Here is a 20,444-nt window from a genome sequence, read left to right on the forward strand (position 1 = left end):
TGTTTGAATGATAACAAAGTCCTTTTATAAAGCTGCTATCTCGGCACAGAAAACCCTCGGAAGTTTTGCAAGCTGAGTGACATCTACTGCTAAGGTGGCAACTCCAGTACCTAGTCAGGTCAAACAGACTACAGAAATCCTCAAAGGTATAAATGGTTTCCCTGGTGACACAACTGAGATTAAAAACTCAGATACCTCCAACTCCTGATCAGCTTAAGTTCTTTTTCTTGGATATAAAAAAGATCACCTGAAGAAGCAACAGCTATCTCTATTTAGAGTTGACATGTTCTATTTCTCTTACTGTAAATCACATGATCAATTTATTAAGGATTAAACAGTCATTTCTGAGATTAGCCCAAAAGTACAATGCACGGTAAAAAAGTGCTGAGGACTCTAACGGAAGAAGGGATGGAGAACTACAAATATTATCATTGCCTTCAATGGGTCAGGGAGTTTATTTAATCTGATGCCCAAACTGCCACTGTCAAACTGGTACCCCAAGTTTCAGAAGGGAGACACACTATTCAGTAGATATTTGCCACAATCAAAACTTCAATCCTTGTGAGCCTTCTTTGAGATTAATCAAATAAACTGACCAACTAAGCAAGTAAAAGAACATATATAAGATACTCTAAACTTACAGTATTTAAATGACACAGTAATATCACCATGAAATGAAAGAATCAATCAGCCAAATATTACTTACTTATCAAACCAAAATAATGGCTATTTGAAAATTTTACTTATTCCACAGAAATCAGGCAAATGGCAACAGGAATTCTTAACCTACTTCCCATTTGGAGTTTTTTTTTTAACTCTAAAATATGGTAACTTAAAAACATTGCTATTCATTAACTCATATAAAGTATAATATATACCATAATTCTAATTTCTATATTTATATCATTAGTTTAAAATCAAGTCATTTACTAACAACTTAATGCTACTTCTTAAAAGTTAATTCAATTATTTTACATTTATAATAAATGCTTAATAAAGCCCATCATTACGTTATCATTTGCTATTAAAATCTTGGTAGAAAAATACTTGTATTTTTTCCTTTTATAGAAAAAAGAAGCAAATTCAAGATCATAGTTTTGTTTGTTTTCTCCACTAATAATTTTCAAACTAGATTAACTTGATAGCTATATATGTAAACACAGATATCCTTATCTCCTATAACCATATATACTTGGAATGTGTTGAGTCACTATTCTTATATGCTGAATGCTTTATTTCATCTTTGTTACCTTGAACATATTCTATTAAGATTTTAACTGGATCTATCACTTTGCAGGGACAAGGGAACAAATAACCTGTACAGATAGACTTCCTGAGTCCAGATGGATTCCTGACCATGCCTACTATTTCATGTTAGTTTTCTTTTGGCCAGGAAATTGCATTATTTTTCCATGTATGCAGGATAAGCACAATTCCCAAAGTACTACAAACTCATTAATGTGAAGTCATTAGAGTAGCTCTGGACATCTTGGCAAAGTGTGGGTGTTCTTTGCATATCCAAACAGTTTATGACTATCAGGGCTACATCAGTATTTTTAAAAAAGAGACATACTACAGAGAAAAGTATGCCTTTATTCTAAACTGTGAGCATCCATTCCTGTTTCCAGCTCATAAACACATAATTTATAGATAAATCTTCATTGTCGATACATGGATACTCATCAATTTATATGAACCTCAATAATTTTCCTGAGGCTTGGGAGAAAGGGAACAACAAAGGAAACAGAGTAAAAAGGAGTGCCATTGACTCTATCTTACTCAGGGTTTTTAGAGACACCAGGACCACGGCAACTCTTATTAAAAAACAAAACAAAACAAAACAAAACAAAAAAAAAAACAAAACATTTATTTGGGATGGCTCACTTATACTTTCAGAGATTCAGTCCATTATCATCATGATGGGGAGCATGGCAATATGCAGGCAGATGTGGTACTGACTACATATTCTATGAAGGCCACAGGAAGTTGACTGAGACACTGGACAGTATTCTGAGCATAGGGAACCTCAAAGCCCACTCCTACAGTAACACACTTCTTCCAACAAAGCCATACCTACTCCAACAAAGCTACATATCCTAATAGTGCCAGTCCCTATGAGATTATGGGAGTCAATTACATTCAAACTATCACAGACCCACAGCTACACAAAAAAAGAATACACCAACATGAATAGGGCTTAAAGATATAAATCCATAGTGTCCACAGGAAGAAAAGCCCTGTTTTACATAGGAAGCAAAAAAGTGTCTTCACTCTTTCCAGAAGCTAGAGCAATACAGACTCACGGGTTTTAACAAATTGCTAGTGTTCTGGGGCTCCTGGCTCTTCCTAACGGAAAGCATGGAATTAAATATCATTCTCAGTCAACAAATTTGCTTTAAGAAAGTTAGAATACATAAGTTAGAATACATAAACATCACTCCATGTCAAAACCAAGAGTCTGAATAGATATGGCATTAGAACTAAAATAGGAATTTATGTCACTCAGAGTGACAATAAATAAACATCCATGGAGTTCCTGTCTGATTCAGTTAAAAATCAACACTCAGGCTGTAAAACCAAAGGCATCTTCCTTTGCAAATGTGTTTATATTAGAATTTTTATTCAAATAGACTATGATTGGACTACACTTAAAAAAAAAAAAAAGAAACTCGCAGTGTTTACACAAAGACAAAATGGAAAATAACAAAGTACACTGTCACCACAATCTCTTGAGGTGGCAGTTAAGCATCAGAGAAATGAGCTCACTGTGTGAAATGAGTGAAGCCATGATGAAATGAAGGATGAAAGTGAAAAAGGAAATCTTATCATTCCATTCAGGCTAAACTAGGTGAGTTTCTCTGTTGCCATGATCCAAAAGCAACATGGGAAGGAAAAGGTTTATTTGGCTTGCACGTACTGATCACTAAGAGAAGTCAGGGCCTGCACTTAAGGGCATGGGTGAGGGTGGGGAACACAGGGCATGACACTACCAGTATCTGGGGCAGGAACTGAAGCAGCACAATGGAGGAATGTGGTTCTCTGGCTTTCCCTCCCTGGCTTACTCAACTGCCTTCCTCATATGGCCCAGGCCCATCTACCCAAGGGTGACAGACAGCACAGACAGTGAGCTGGGCTCTTCCACTATAATCATTAATGAAGAAATGTCCCACTGACTTGCCCAAAGACTACTCCAATGAAGGCATTTTCTCAGCTGAGATTCCCCCTTGAGATTCCCCCTTCCCAGATGACCCTAGCATGCCAAGTGACAAAAAACTAACCAGCACATATGCCATCATAAACATCAAGTTTGGAGTATCACTGAAAATACTGTCATAAGACAGCAGATTTTCTCATAACTATTACTTAGTAATCATTTACTTCCTTCCTATACTTCAAGCTAATATTCTACATGTAAGTATATTTATGCATAAATATATACTTCTTGAGACAAAATGCTGAATTTCTTTTATTTAACACATATAAAAAAACGAATCCTATCATAAAATATATTAGTATATATAAAATTTTTTTAAAGAAAACTTGGGTATTAGTACTGACACCTGTACTGTGAATAATATCAAAACTATCTGTTTTTTAAAGAACAAATTGTCTAATGTCCAAAGATTCTTCTGACAATTAGAAAACTTACATTCAGTGTCTTTCAGTCAAATATTTAACTTTCTACACTTGCAATATAAATTTAAAAGATCTATTGTGGTAGGTGGGAAACAATTACAAATGCAGGTTTTAATTTCTCTTTTTAATATCAAAGTCCTGAGTAGTCTAATCTTTGGAAAAGACAAAAATGAAAAACTGTTTTCTAATTGGTATTAAAACGTGAAGGTTTGAATTCATTGCTAGAGGATGTAGATTTAATACAGAAGCCAGGTTTTCTTTTGAAAACCATTAATAATGAATTAGAATATGGGCACCCTGACTATAATCCCAGCATTCGTACTCAAGGCACAGGCAAGAAAAATCAAGGTAAGAGGCCAGCCTGGATTATACAGGAAGCCCATTTCAAAACAGGAAAACTATCCTCTGCTATAGGCCCCACCATGCATATTTCTTGTGCACTAACCTCCCGACAATTGTCATGAGAAAAGACACAACTGTTTTACCCCTACCCAGGCCCTTCTTCACTTCTTTCTACTGTAGTGCAGATGCGTTTTCATTCCACTGGTATTACCTACTTCAGGCAAATTATCACAAAAATGGGCTACACACACACACACACACACACACACACACACACACACACACACACACACACACACACACACACCCCTTAATTTTTTGAGACAGGGTTTTCCTGTGTAGTTCTGGTTGTCCAGGAACTCACTCTGTAGACCAGACTGGCCTTACCCTCAGAGACCTGCCTGCCTCTGCCTTCCTCTGCTGTGATTAAAGGTGTACACCATCTCCGCCCAGAAAAATGGGCCTTTTTGATGAAATAATCTTTTTCATTCTTTTTTTAAATCTTTTTTTAAATGAATCTTTGATGGGAGACTTTTTTTGTTTCCTTGTTTAGTAGAATGTCTGTATAGAACAGTTGGCCCAGTAATCTCTCTATAGCCAAGGATGGCTCTGAATTCTGTTCCTCTTGCCTCTGCTTTCCAAATGCTGGCATTACAGACTATGCCACCATGCTCCATCAATAAGACTTCTGGACACACACTTTCCTAATCAGTCTTACCTTACAGAAATGTTTTGGTATCTATTTACATTTTACTAGTTGGCAAAGTTTATTGAGCAAAAGAGAAATTGAATTAATCTTTAAAACTGCATGTTTAAAAGTTGTCTTTAGAAAAGAATTCTAATAGGAAAGAATGATTTTGTTAAGTTGATCACGAGGTTATCGGTGGCTATCTTTTAGAGTCTATCACTCAGATCAACCAACCAATCAGAAAACAACACCAAAGAGTGTCCTCCCTGCTCTTCCTTATTCAGTTCACAGATAAAAGTCTAGAGCAGTGGTTCTCAACCTGTGGGTCATGACCCCTTTTGGGGGTTGAAAAACTCTTTCACAGGGTCACTTAAGACCATCCTGCATATCAGATAATTACATCTCATAACAGTAGCAAAATTAGAGTTACGAAGTAGCAACAAAAATAATTTCATGGTTGGGGTCACCACAACATGAGTAAGTGTATTAAGGGCATTAGGAAGGTTGAGAACCACTGGTCTGGAATAACCCTAGCACAGAGAAGCAGGAAACAGTTCGAAAGACATGCAGCTCTCCAGATGGCAGTAAGCCTGTCCAGTTAATCTCTCGAGTGCCTGGTTCACTGAAACTCCAGGACTCTGTCACAAAAAGATAGGTGGGCGCCTAGGACACCTGTCATCAACCTCTAACCTCTTCAATTCATTTGGTTTATGGGGAGAACCATAAAAAGCTAAATATACTAAGTTTATAAGTCATTCCAACTAACAATTTTATCTAACAACAAACTAATGCTCAGAATGGCACACAAGAAGTCTTAGTAAGTCATGCATCTTTATCATTAATTTTGAAAGCAGTAATCACCTTCATTTTTCTCTAATATGTATGATTTTCAGACAGTTTTAAATCGTCCTGAAATATTTTCCAATAAAATTAAGATGCCTGACACTGAAAAACAGACTGAGGAATCTAGGTTAGGAAAGAAAGACCTTGAGAGTATAATACTTATTTTTATTTGCCCAGTGATCAGATGACTACTTAAATACTTGTCTCAATCTTTGAACTTATTTCTCTTTGGGCTCTATATTAGAAAATACGAATATGTGAACTTCAATAAGAAATCCTATCCATCCTTTATCCTAAAAGAACCACCAGCACTAGAGGATTCTCACTACTATGAGAATCACCAAATACCACACTATTAAGTCAGCTTGAGCCCATCAGTGATTCTATAAAAATGACATGGCCAAGCCATTAAAGTGACAAAACTCACATTTCCTACAGAAGGTAGGTTTTATGGAAATGGATCATAGCCTGTACATGTAACCAAATGCCAGTTCAGCAAATTTTTAAGAAATAGACTCAAAGTTCAGAAGCGTCAGATTATTCAAAGTCCACATGGTTTCTTTATTAATAAGATCTTGTTAGTATGAAAATCGACTCATTCTAACCATTGGCAATGGTTCTGACCCAGGCATAGTACAAAAGAAGCCATAACACTGGAGGCATGTGAAGTTTTTAAATACTGAGACTCAAAGAGATTTATTACAGACAGGAAAGGTAAAATAAAGTTTAAGCACAGACATATTGCTAATCAGACTGCCAATCAATTATCATGCTTCTCAAACTGGTTTTGACTAGAAGCAACTATCAATGGAGAATGAGGAGAAAAGATGGCATGGTGTCCCATCACAGAATATCACACCCAAGAGAGCTGACTAGTACCACAGGGAACAAGTGGAAGCCAATTTTAGGAGGACATGAATACTGACAGCTGACATCGAACTGCTCTTCAAAGCAAATCAACTTCAAACTTAAGATCTTGATAATCACTCTACCATAAGGCCTTCAAAGCACAAAGCCAATATTTTTAATGAATTGTAATATGCAATGTGCTTCTTAAAACCAATATGCTCATTTTTCAGATTTGGTATAGTTATCATTTCAGGAGACTGCAGTGTCCAGTGTTAGCATCTAGCTCTAGAAGATTAGCAAATTACAATACAGAGCAACTCCATGTGCACAGATGAAATTTTGGCCCTCCATCATTCTTGAGCATAACCGACATCAAGGTTCTCAACTAATATCCTAAGACCTCCCTTGTCAATCCTATGCAGCCACTTAGCTTTCTAAAGAAATACTTAGTAACAGCTGGTGCATCTGCCATCATAGTTTAGCCTATCATACCAAATAGCAGATACTTCAGGTACGAGGAATAGAAAATAGCTAGGAAGAGGAAGGGAGATATGACAGGGAGGAAGGGGGGGGTGTTAAGAAAAGCATACAGCAACAGCATACAGCAGCAGGTAGCTCTGAGGGTGATAGCATCTGACTGACAACAAGAGAGAAATGGGGATACAGTTTCAATGGAGGCTGAGGTAATGGCTGCTATAATTGGATCAGGTAGAAGGAAATGGTAAATTCCCCAACAGCTGCCCAAAAGGATTGAGTCAGCCATGAGATTAAAAGGATGTTATTCAGGTAAAACTGTAGAAATTTTAAATGGAAACCAATAAATTAATTTCACTTCATAGATACACCATGCAATGGATTTAAAACATGAGTATATTTTGTCAAAATACACCATTTAACATTAATGTGGATTGTTCAGACTTCAAAGTTAACAACAAACTACATTAATTCTTTAATAATATATTTGGTATTGCAGAATAAGACTACCTTATATCAGAATGTATTTATGCACATTTATTAAAAATATCTGCATGGCACCAATGATACATGAATAATTTTCAAAACAGTGACTGTCTCAGGGAACAGGCATACACTAACTGGTCTAGTAGCCCTCCCAAATCAGTACTTACAGTCAAACTTCAGGATCCAACACCCATTGAGAATCCCAAGCATACACTTCAGAGTACTTTGAGCTTCATCATCAGGAACAATGACATGAGTTACTAAGATACAAAAAAAGCAGTAAGGAAAAAACAAAATAATTCCCTACTTTTTATAACCAGTAAAGTCTACTTTATTAACTTACATTTAAGTTTTCAAAGTTATCAAAGGCAATTTTTATATTGAGTATAATGTTTCTTTTACTTGGTACCTTTTAACTTAGCCATCACCATGCAAAATAGATCGCAAAAGCATATTAACAAATATAAGTTTTTCAGCTATTTTCAAATAATTTGTAGTATCACACTGCATTATACTTTATTAACAAAACGCAAATCTGTGTTTTAGCAGTGTTCCATCCTAAAATATGTATAAGGCATAACTTTACAGTTCCTGTTAAGGATGCAGTTGTGTGGAAGTGCACTTGCCTACTAGCATGTGAACAGCCTGGGTTTTACCCCCAGGACCCCAAAATAAGCAAAATAAACACTTCATAACTCCTAAGTATATTAAAACTATAAAGTATAGAAACACTCTAGATTACAAGATGTAAAATATCTAAACATAACCCAATGCTTAAAACTTACACAAATTATCAAAGGCTGCTCTTTAAAGAGACTAACTTAAAATTATTTTCTACCAAAAGAGAGAAAGAGACAGAAAGAGAAATCTAATGACTCACCTGTACTGTCAAACTCAGCACATCTTTTAGCCTTGAGAACTGTCTCAAGTTTGCTGAGCATTTTCTGCTGTTGGGAAGAAAGCCCACTGCCTATAAGCACCAGAGGCCCATTTCTTCGCTGTCCAGCAGTCACCTGTTAGTGAAAAGTGGAGAAGCACAATGGTAAAATTACACAAGGAACAAAGAGAGAAGGCACACACCCACCACATAGGGTATTTATTTTATGAGTTGCCTTGCTCCAGCTAATAATCCCCAGTAATTCCTACCAAATAAGTAATCATAGCTCTAATACTCATTCCATTTGAATAACTATTCTTATTAGTTTCCTCCCAAGTCAGTATCAGCTGGAATAGCTCTCTTCATGCAGGCAAGCTTTTCCTGATGCTGAACTGGAGTTCTGTACAGGTTCATAATTTCATTCTGCCCCCAATATCCTAAAACAATCATTAAAAATGACCAATTTCACATCACTCTTCCAAAGAGTTAAACCCAAACTATGTTAATTCAGTTTAAGCTAAGATTATTTTGAAAATGTAGCACTAAAGATGAACATGGGCAAGTGAACTGGAAAATGTAGAAAGCAGATGCGCAAACAGGAAGGAGTCCCTGTTGCTCATAAGAAAGAAAGGCTAGCTTACAGAGACTAATGCTTTCAGCTTAGCATCTCCACTCAGCATTTACAGGAGACAAACAGCACTAGGGGACAGCATGTGTGATGAGAAGAGACGAGTGAGAGGAACAATGACATGGTGGAGCATTGCAGAAGATGGAACAAATAGAACTAGAATAGACAAAAGCTGCCTGTGAAGGAGGAGGAGTGGTCCAGAGAGGAAAATGCAAAGACAGCACTACTGTACTAAGGACAAGACATCACATACAACACAAGACACTGGGCCTCCGCATGCAGTGAGTACAAATATGCACTGGAAGGCTGGGCTTTCGGTGTTCTGCAGAGCATGAACAAATAGCAAAGGCACCATCACAGTTCAGCAACTAGGTGAGAGGAAGCCAGTATTTAAACATTAACTTCCCATATCAGAATAGTGGTAATTCATTCAGACTCACTATACATATGACAGCTAAACTATATGTGAGACAGCTGAACTCAATTCATACACAGTAAATTAAATGAGATCTATTATATAGTACGTCAGTACATAAAAATATCGTGTTTTTTTTTTTTTAATGACAAAGCTTGGCAATTAAGTTCAGCAAGCTAAATTTATTTCCTATGCTCTGATAACAAAGGTTTGATTAGACACACAAACATTAACACATTCCCATATAAATGCCTAACTCTTTCTGTAAGAAAACACAGCCAAGCCAAATCCAAACAGTGTAAATACTCTGAAACATGAAAATAGTTCAGTATATTTTTATAATTTTTCAATTACAATGATATTAGAAATCAATTGTCAAAGTTGTGCAGCTTGGGCAGTCTATGGGACAACTGGCAGTCAGACTGGGATTTATCCCTAGTGCTTCAATTGGCTTTTTGGAGCCCGTTCTCTTTGGAGGGATATCCTACTTAGCCTAGATATAGGGGGGAGGGCCTTGGTTCTGCCTCAAAGTGATATGCCAGACTTCACTGACATTTTATGAGAAGACTTACCCTCTCTGAGGAGTAGATGGGGAGTGGGCAGGGGAAAGATGGAGAGAGCAGGAGGAGGGGAGGGAGTGGGAACTGGAATTGGTATGTAAAATGACAAAAGATTGTTTTAAAATTTAAAAAAAAGTTTTAAAAAATCAATTGTTAAAAATTATTCTGTTAAATAAGTGCCATCAAAATATCTGCAGAGAACAAATTGCTTCTTGATTTACATGACTCCACTTTAGCTAAAGTAGTTCTTTGTATAGAATATAAGAGTGAAAATATATCATTTCTAAATATAGCATACAATACTATTTGTGCCAACCAAGAGAAGTATCAAAGTGGGTCAACCATAGTCTTTTTTAATTTGCATAAAATAGAAAACTGGTACTAATTTCTTATTAGTTAAGGAATGCTATAATAAAACAAACAGCTGCCAAAGTCACATGTCGACTTGGGATTGATTGTACATCATAGGGACTGCATGTTTAATTCAAGAAAGGGCATCTTGAAGTCATGATGCTCAAAAGAACCCAAAGGTAATAACCTCACATTATAGAGACTTAACAGATTATGTTTCTTGGCTTAAATAAACTCAAAGCTTAAATTCAATGTGGTATTTTTCTTAGATAAAATTTTTATTATTAATAAATTTATCAAGCATCTAAAAAGAAGGCTAAAGAGATGGCTCTAGGGGATGAGGAGCTTGCAGCCGGGCCTGACAACCTGAATTTGATCCCCAGGACCCAAGCAGTAGAAGGAGAGAGTGATTCCTGTTGCCCATCTTCTGTCCTCTACATGTGTATATGGTATGGCACATCAAGGCATCCCCCCCACCACTAAATGGACATGGCAGGAAGCTTTTGGTTAAGACCAGAGGTTGCTTCTCAGCCTCAAAGCAGGACCACCAAGTCTTACTTGAAACACAATTCTGAATGAGAAACAGGTAGATTAAACTGTACCAACTGATCACCTTTACCCATCTGCACATTCCCTGAAGGAGCTACTCAGTACAGCGTGCAATATAAATTTAAGTATTCTAGACTCCACCACTAAGCAAGTGCACATTATGTGAGGACCAGTGCACAAGGCACCCACCACTCTCAGTCATGAAAGCTTGCTCACAGTCAACACACATGTAACTGAGCACTCAGTACTTGCCACACTGTTGTCCATGCAAAGACCTGGTGTAGTAAACCAGTCCCTGCCCCCACACAGTTCACATTCTAATGACGAGAAAAACAAACTAGAGGAAAAGCATGATTCCATTTCTCACCTGTATGGTAAAAGGGAATAAGGGGGTGAGTGAGGTTAGCAGCACTAAGAGACTGCTAATTTTAATAAATGGTTCAGAGCTGGGGATGTAGCTCAGGGAAGGACTCCTTACCCAGCAAATACAAGGTTCTAGTTCCAGCTCCTAGGAGTATAAGTAAATAGTTCACAGGTACAATTAGGTCTGAAGGGTGTACGGAAGTGGGATAGAAGGATACTGACTCCTCAAATCTGTACTTGGCAGAGAAAATAGATAAGCTTAGGACCTGAAAGGGAACATACTTGATAGACTACAGACCCAGCAAGCCATCAGAGCAAGTGAAGTCCAGGGGCATCACATCCTGGACCTTACCTCTTAACAACTGCATATATTCTACCATCTCCACTTACACAGACTCAGTTATCATCCATTAGCCTTCTTATCCACGTATCAATCACTAAGAATAAATAAGACTGGCCATGGTGTTGTAGACCTCTTACCCTTTGAGGCAGAGGCAGGTTGCAAGTTCCAGGCTATCCTGGGCTACATAATGAATGAAGGCCTATCTCAAAACAACAAAAGGACATAACAATACGTCAATGCCACATGGCACACAGAAACTGTAGGTTTCTTAGATTTCAAAATAAAAATCCTTTTCTCAAGGTAATTATCATAATCAGAGAATACCTCTAAGTATACCATAGAGGTATCTATATTCCTGACACGTTTAAAAATAATCTACAATGACAACTTAAATATACTATGTTCTGGCAGGGAGTTCAAGTATAAATGAGTAAAATAAGTACCAATCTATAAAGTATGGTGATACTGAATGAGAGCTGACCTAAGACTTAAGAAATCTGAGTTCTAACTGTCCATTAAAAAATGTTTTAATGTCTGGTTAATAATCCTGGGCAAATCATGACCTTTCAGTTTTCCCATTTTTAAAAGGAAGATTAAAGTGCTGACTTCTAGGTCCTTTTCATTCCCAAACTATCATTTGGAATACATTTATCAGACTGCAGTCTAAATCAAAAGATAAATGTTCTCAGGGTATAAAGGTAACTACCCATGATAACACCTATGACCACATCAAATTATAAAGCCCTCAGGCTAGATCTGTAACTAAGCAATGGCATCAGTCACTACTGTACTGTCCTTTCTGGACAAGAAGGGCTCTGCAGAACAGTCATGGCTTCATCGCATCCTGATGAGAGCCAGCAAAGCAGCCTGGGTTGAGTGAGTCGAGTGTGGTAATGGTTAGAGGTATCACATCCCAGATGTAAATTACCTCTTAACAATTGCACATGGCCTACTACCTCCACTTACACAGATGTGTTTATTATCATGAGCTTCTATAGCCACATCAGTCATTAAGACACAGGAAAGTTTGGTCATACTGTTGCAAAGCCCTCATCATTTGAATACATATGAAAATATAGAGAGCTCCCTGTGTCTGTCTCTCCTCTCCATCCTCATCTCACTACCATCACCCCTAATTCCAGGCCCCATTAATCCTAGCCTTTATCACAGCAGCCTCCACTCAACCTGAGTTCCTTCTGACTCCAAGCTATCCTGCAGGCCATCTTGTTCCAGGTATAAACACACTGATGATGCCCCATTAAATCTAAACTCCCTATTAAGGAAGCTAAGTCCTTTCTTAGGCTGATCCCTACCTAGCTTTTCACCCTAAAACTCTAGTATCCCTCATGCTCCTTGCACACTAAGCCCTGTGTTCTTTACATGTCTCAGGGCTTTTTATGTATGCTTCCTTTCCTCTCAGAAGCTGTAGCAGTAGGCAGTGGTGGCTTTCCACACAAAACCCACTTTTCCCATCTTCTACACTAAAAAGCCACATTTTGTTCAGGCAGGTCCCTACAAGATCTGCCTCTCCCTTGATACATCAAAAACAGTTTGCAGCCAGTTCTAACCAATAAAACACAAGGAAGATCTCAGTGAAGGCTCCAAGAAAACGCTTTGATGTCCTCTTCTAGCTGGCCCCTGTCAAATGTGGAATTGCAGCAACCATCCTACAGGCACAAGGACGTACAAGTAACACTAGAGCCACTAAATCAAGAATGGCAAGTAAAGGAAAAACCATGGGTTCTCAGTGCAGTCACAACTGCCAATGGGATGATTTTTGTAACAGTCAAATGTTTGTGATTAGGAGTTTTCTGTCACTTTCCACACCAGCAGCCATCAGCTCTTTCCCTCAGACACCATGTGTCACCTTCTAGAAGTTCTTCCTGACAGTTTCTGAAGTGAGCTTCCCTGATTCTACTGTACATGTTACACTTCATTGCTTACAATTTATAACAAACTTCTTTACATTTATATCTTCCATTTGGCTATGGGTTCCCAGGGAATGGGTCTGTTTTCCACTGTGTCTCCAGCTTGTACCTTTTATCTAATTCACATGCTCAGATATCCAACTACTATTTGGCAGCTCCATCAATAGATATAAAACTGGCACAGAGGATGAAGGATCCCCTTTCCAGTGCCAGCAAATGGCACCAACTAGTTTATGGCTCCAGTGATACCAACTCTACTCATTCCCCACTTGTCATAGAAAAAGCAAGATGAACTTCACTATTTCTTTCTGACAGACCTTCAGTGCTATTCACTTAGTTTGCGTCACGTTGGCACTTGCTTGTCACCACCCTAAGTGGTATTTCTTCCACTCTTGCACACACTCCACAGATTCCCTTTGTAAATCAAAAGAGCAAATGCTCAGAACAAAATTCAACTCCTGTCTCTCCTGCACTCTGAAACCTTTCAATGTTTCTATTCTCAGACTCTCACTGTCTCCAGCAATTACTAACTCTGTAATCTCCAAGCATGCCCATTTCATCTATTACACAATGTCTTTTATGTGGCCACCTGGTTGCCTCCCCGTCATAATTCAAGTTTTAGTTCAAACTGACTCTTAAAAGGCCCTCACTAATACAGTGTCCTTCAGGAGGCTAGCATGTCCCCCCAGGTACACAATACAAAACCACCCTGAAGGCACTTGTGTTCCCACTTCTGAAATGATTGCATTCTCAATTTACATATTCACAGACCATTTTTTCCTCTACCTCTCACTGGCAAGCAAGTTCCCTGAAATAAGAGTTGCTTTAGTCACATTCATTTTTATATGGATGCTGCCTAAAATACACAGGGTTCAATAAATATTTCTTGATAGATGTATTCTGATTATGTCTTTGAATCCATAGTAGTCAGTACTCCAGAAGAGCACAATAATTGGTGAATGAAAGCTGTCTGCTAACTGGAAGCTTTCCTATTATGGTCCTTTCATAACCAAGTTCAATAAAAGATATAAACGGTCCCAAAGCTAAATCCATACTTACAACTGCACACTGGCTAGTTGAGGATGATTCACTCTTCTCTGGTAGCAGCAATAATGATCTTATATTTTCATTGTCTGTATAATCCACAGGCCGTACACCAAATATGTTACTGGTAAAAACAAGTACAGATGTGTTTAAGTAAATAAAACGCATAACTGCCTTCTTTACAAATAGATGAACTTCCACAACTATTTTTCAACATCCTTAATAACACACGATTGTAACAGAAGTGACTCAGAGCTCACTTAGTCATGGGGATCTACTATCAAAGGAGCAAAGGAACCCAGCCCACCTCCATCCTCCAGGGACTCAGCCTCCTGCTAAGGACCCAGGGTCTCCTAGTTCTTTCCTGCAGTCCCTTTCACCCTTCCCTTCCAGCCCATCTCCATTCCTCTGTGATGCCATGGACCCACAGAAACACTCTACCAGAGATCCCCAGTGTCCACACCAGTGGGACTAGGTAGACCACCTTAATCCTCCTCCCTGTCCTCCATGAAGTTCCCTCCCGGTTTACCCTTTAGTCTCCCTGCAGCCTATCCACAGGAGCCCCCTTTCAGGCCACCTCCATCTCTCTAAGGGCTTGGCCTCCTAATGCAGACCCAGGTTCTCCTAGTTCTTTCCTGTGGCCCCTTTCAGCCTTTCCTTCTATTGCATCTCCACTGCTCTGAGACTCCCCTCCAACCCACAGGACATTAGAGACCCCAAGGCTAGGACCAAGAATCACTCTCTACCAGGGACTCCACAGCCAACCACATATAGCTGGGACTCAGAGCCTCCTCCCAGTCCATTCCCATCCCCTAGGGACTTGACCACTTAATGTGGACCCAAGGTCTCACAAGTTCTCTTGACAATGGAAAGACAACAAGGAGACACAAACAGAAAAGGGAGAAGTCAAAGTATCTTTATGGTCTCTTAGAGCTGTAACCCTAACATAGTGATACTGGGAGACTTGAATACCCACTCTTGTCAATGGACGGGTCATATATTATCATTCAGGACAATAGATAGATAAAACTAACACTGTAGTTAAGTAACATCATAAATCAAATGGACATTCTACCCACATACTAAAGAATATACTTTCTTCTCATCAGCCTACAAACTTTCTCCAAAATTGACCACAGATTAGGACACAAAGCAAACCTTAACGGACAAAAGAAAGTTGAAATAACACTCTGCACACTATCTGACCACCATAGGTTAAAACTGGGTATCAACCATAGAAACCACAAAAAGTATACAAACTCTTGGAAGCTGAACAACTTCCTACTGAATGAAAAAAAAAAATGGATCAAGCCAAAAATCAAGAAGAAACTTTAAAACTTTTAATGACTGAATGAAAATGAAAACACAACATCCAAACCAATAGGACACAAAAGCAAGGCAAAGAGGCAAGTTCACAGCACTAAGTGCCTATATCAAAAATCTGAAGAGATCTTATACTAGAAACTTAGCAACACACCTGAATGCTCTAAAACAACAAGAACTTAACACCCTAAGAGCAGAGGGCAAGGGCTAATTAAGCCCAGGACTGAAGCCAATGAAACAGAAACAACAACAAATACAAAGAATCAATGCATTAAAAATTAAGTGGATAGGGAGGTAGGTACGACTCTGGGTGGAACTGGGGAAGGAAAATAATATGATCAAATATATTCTCTAAAAATATTTTAAATCAAAATTTAATTTTAATGGAAATTTTCATTTTGATACCAATAATTATAGGGAGTATCTTATAATTAACTGAATATAACTTACATGTGAATTTTTCACAATTCTGTATTCTTTGTATTCATAGTTTTATTTCCTAATATTTTCTAGTCATTAATCACCATGGGTCAGATGCTTTTATGTGCAAACATAAATCCAATTTACTAGAGCTATTATAGGTGCTGTTGTCTATATATAAACAAATACAAATTTACATGTAGCCATAGGAAAGCCATCGGGATCCACTATAAGGAAAACTACATCACATAACAAATAATAAAATAATGGATATGTTACTTTATACATGTGTATCATTATGTATGTGTGTGGGGGTTTGCATATGTGTGTATTCTAAATAAATCATGGCCACTGTAAAGCAAACTAGTGTGATTCAGAGAACAGCCTAATGCAGATTTCTGAATGCATACATACATCTTTACAAATACAACGTGATATACTAGAAGAGATTTCAAAGATCAAAGTACAACCCCATCATTTCATAGACTATAAAACTGCAACAGGTTCCAGTCATATATTTAGGTCACATTTGGCTTGTATTCTCAGTAACATTCAATATAGCCCATGCTTAACAAGTCCATGGTAAATAATTTGTTAAAGCTACAACACTTGGTCAACCATTCCTCTTCTTTATAATTTAAGAATATTTCAGAATATATTTTAATATACCATACTGTGGTATTAAACGTTCAAAATGAAGTTCTCTTTTGTAATCTCTTATGGTTTTGAAGGAAATGGTATGTCTATATTCCATTAAAGTTCATTGGTATAAGCTCTGTGGTTCAGTGCATATCAAACATGCACAGGACTCAAGCACTAAAAACAAAAGTGAAGACACAGTGTGTTAAACGGGAAACAAAAATATTAACAAGGTACTATACCAATTTTATAACTTTAATTGAGTGTATAGAAAAATGCCTTAAAGGAAAAAGAATGAAACATTAAGGGAAGAAGAAGGAAGTGTCAACTTTGCTTGATGAGTCACAGAAGTCATACACATAACGATCTAAGCCTCTAAGAGTCAATGACCTTATAATGGCATCTTGGGAAAAGAGAGCTAGTGGATTAAGATAAGAAATGAGCCACAGCAAATCTCTCATGACAGCTATTCATGACACCAGGCTCAGTTGCTGTCTTCTTTCAGCAGTGCTGACTAAACAGTGATAAGGCTGCATTTTCAGGTTCCCCTTTAGGGCCAGGTCCACACCATACACCTTTCAGAAACAACATTCTTTCTCCAGCCAAGGTAAAAAGCAACTGCATTTTAGGTTCCTGATTTACAATAATGTGACACAAGCCACTATATACAGTTAGAGCAAATAATGTCAGAGCATTGCAAAAGGATCTCATCCACTCTACTGGAGACTTCCCAATTTCATATTCAAATTCATACTGCTTACATGCCGACAATATGCCTCCTCATAGACACATGCTATAAATGACAACCACAAAATAGAAGCCTGATTTGAAGAATCAAGATTCTAATTCTTAAACCAACTGCAAACATGCATAAACAAAGTCATAGTATATGTTTTTATTTAAAATATGTATATGCTCTAACACATGAGGACTTTCTAACAAATACAAGATTTCAGACATCAAAGAAAAATCTTAGTCGAGTGAATTTAACACACTAACTGATGACATCAGCATAGTTATTTACAATGGCAGAAGTAAAACATCCCCTATGACAACATGAAAAAATGCTAAATGAAAGTACTTCACAACATATCAAACATGATATAACAGACTTCCACATTAATGAATGGTCTGGAGCAATCAAATACTCTTGTATTCTGAAGAATTTCTTCACAAACTGCCTAGCAGTTTTATAAGATATTTATTATCTATAAATTACAGAATGACATGGTACAGATACTACAGGCACTGGAAAGATTAAGCCATAGAAGATGTGGCCTACAGCACTGTCATAATTTTGTGTTTTGTTGTCAACTACAAAAATATGGAAACAGACAAGGTTTATCAGTAGAAACTTAACCACAACAAAAAAACATGAGGTATATTCCACACTTATGTGGACACATACAAAATATGCTCTTTCCATAAAATTTGAATGGATTAACACAGATTATAGGCATGATAATTAATTGAAATATTCACATTATTTATTCCCTTTGTGTAAAGTAGGTATCTGAAGGAAAAGTAACAAACTATTGCATACGCTAGTCACTAGCACTGCTAATCAGAACAGAGGTAAATTAATTATCCTCCATCATTGTATAAGGAAGTTTTACTAAGATTACAACATATTAACTCAAAATAGACAATTTATTATTTTATTGAAAAAGACAAAGAGATTGCACAATGATTCTTCTCCAAATATAAACTCAGCATTCTCTATTTTCTGGCATGAAGCATAACCCTTAACACTCACATCAAGTATCTAGAATAGAGTGTACCAAACTTTCCCTTTGCCACACACCACTGAAAGCAAATACTAACTCAATAAATAAATATGAAACTGATCAAGTATATACCAAAGGTAAGTAATGGGGTAAAATGTAGGTAAAGAATATACATTGGTAAATGAAATGGCCACGGGCTAAGACTGGAAATTGACATGTGGTAGATGAATGTGAAGAGCCTGAGAAGGAAATAATCAATATGGCTGCTGAAATGTATGCACCAGATAGAAAAAAGCCTTCTACTCCTAGGGAGCTGAACTCTTCCCACTGTATGAGCATAGGTGATGAGTAAATACAATAGAAGAAACTGATATAATTGTCAGGCAGAAGGCAGTGAACATTAGAGAAGGAGACACAACTGTGAAAATGTAAAAGCAAGTGTGTCTGGGTCAGCGCAACAGCAACAATAATTAAGGTATTTCCAGAATACAGGTTCCTGACAATATGACAATATACTAATAACTTCCACATGTGTCACTTCTAACGATCCCTTTAATGCCTTATATCAAAGAAAATCTCCTAAAAGACAGTGAACTCCAAGAGATAGCATATAGTTAATACTCTTCATGCATTAGAAATGCTTCTAAAAATGCTGTTTTCCTGGTTACTGAAGCATATTATACAATCATTGACCAAAACCCTATCCTTTTTATTAATTGTGTCTATTGGTTTATAGCACAGTATATTAGCAGATTTTACTATTTCATTTTCTCTAGTGTATGCCTTCCCCTACTGACTGCCCTGTGATTTTACTTTAAGAGTTTGATTTTTTTTATTAGATTCATTTATTTGTGTGTGTGATTCTGTGGAGACCAGAAGACAACTGGCAGGAGTTGGGCTTTTCCTTCCTCTACCTGGGCCTTATGGATGGATCTCATACTAATCAGGCCTAGTGGCAAGTGCCCTTCCCCAGTGCCACTAGCCATTTTATTGGCCCTTTTCCTTACTTCTGTTTGGTCTTTATTTTTATGAGACAAGGTCTTACCATGTAGCCTTGGCTGACCTAAAACAGATAGACATCAGCCTCCCTCTGCTTCCCAAGTGATAGGATTAAAGGTATGAGCCGCCATACCTGGCTCTTTCTGGAATTTGAATCATAGTTTGGAAAATACATTTCATCTAAAAATTTTAAAGACAAAGATAAGGATTTTACATTTTCAAACTTTCTCAGAAGATCTGAGTGTTCCCAAGTTACTGTGTTTTGCTACCTAATAAGTAGTAAACATACGAACAAAAAGCCCTGGAAAATCAGTACTATTAAAACACACTATTAGACTGTATGAAAACAAATAGCACATATGTGTCTATGTGATAAAATAAGCAACCATTTCTGTAGTTTACATACAAAGAGTATGCGTATACACACATAGAGGTGATAACCATTGCTATGTAATCAGTTTGAAAATCATTCATTCAAAAAGGTGAGAGGGTTTTCCCTCTCTTTTAGGCACTAAGGAACCAATGTAGTTTGCATCTTGACAGAATTCAATGAGAAGCACACTGGGAGAACTTCTAAGTCTATTGAAAATTTCCAGAGCTAGAAAGAGGTACAGAGGCAGCCGGCTGGCTAGGTCGCTCTGTAAGTAAAGCTTTTCCCTATTAAATACCCTTATATTTCTACCTGACTCTGTATTGGTAATTTCCCACTATAGAGTACTCGAAGCAGAGAGAAGGATGTGCGGGCACCGTTGTGATAGTCTAGCAAATTCGCAATCCTGAAAATGAGGAAAGGAGGGAGGAAACAGATGAAGGAAGGGGAAGGTGGAGCGATGGCCTGATTGTGAAACAAAAAGGGACAATGTTAAAGGGTGAATGTTTCTCCTACAGTAACAAGACCCTGCAGAGCTCTCTAAACAGGTGTGAGGAGGAATGGCACGGTCGTGCATAATAGCTAGAGCC

General features: G+C 37.6%; 1 protein-coding gene across 2 annotated transcripts in view; it reads right to left on the reverse strand.

Annotated features, from left to right (window-relative positions):
• Bard1 (BRCA1 associated RING domain 1) overlaps positions 1-20,444 on the reverse strand; it is a 65,278-nt gene that overhangs the window by 13,264 nt on the left and 31,570 nt on the right. For both annotated transcript variants that reach the window (XM_027397154.2, XM_035441021.1), the window contains exons 7-9: positions 14,392-14,500; positions 8,199-8,331; positions 7,486-7,578 (exon numbers count right to left, since the gene is read on the reverse strand). In XM_027397154.2, coding sequence (XP_027252955.1) covers positions 7,486-7,578; positions 8,199-8,331; positions 14,392-14,500 — 335 coding nt within the window. The remainder of the gene's footprint in view (positions 1-7,485; positions 7,579-8,198; positions 8,332-14,391; positions 14,501-20,444) is intronic.

Source organism: Cricetulus griseus, chromosome 2 (genome assembly GCF_003668045.3).
Source record: "Cricetulus griseus strain 17A/GY chromosome 2, alternate assembly CriGri-PICRH-1.0, whole genome shotgun sequence".
Classification (NCBI taxonomy): Eukaryota; Metazoa; Chordata; class Mammalia; order Rodentia; family Cricetidae; genus Cricetulus; species Cricetulus griseus.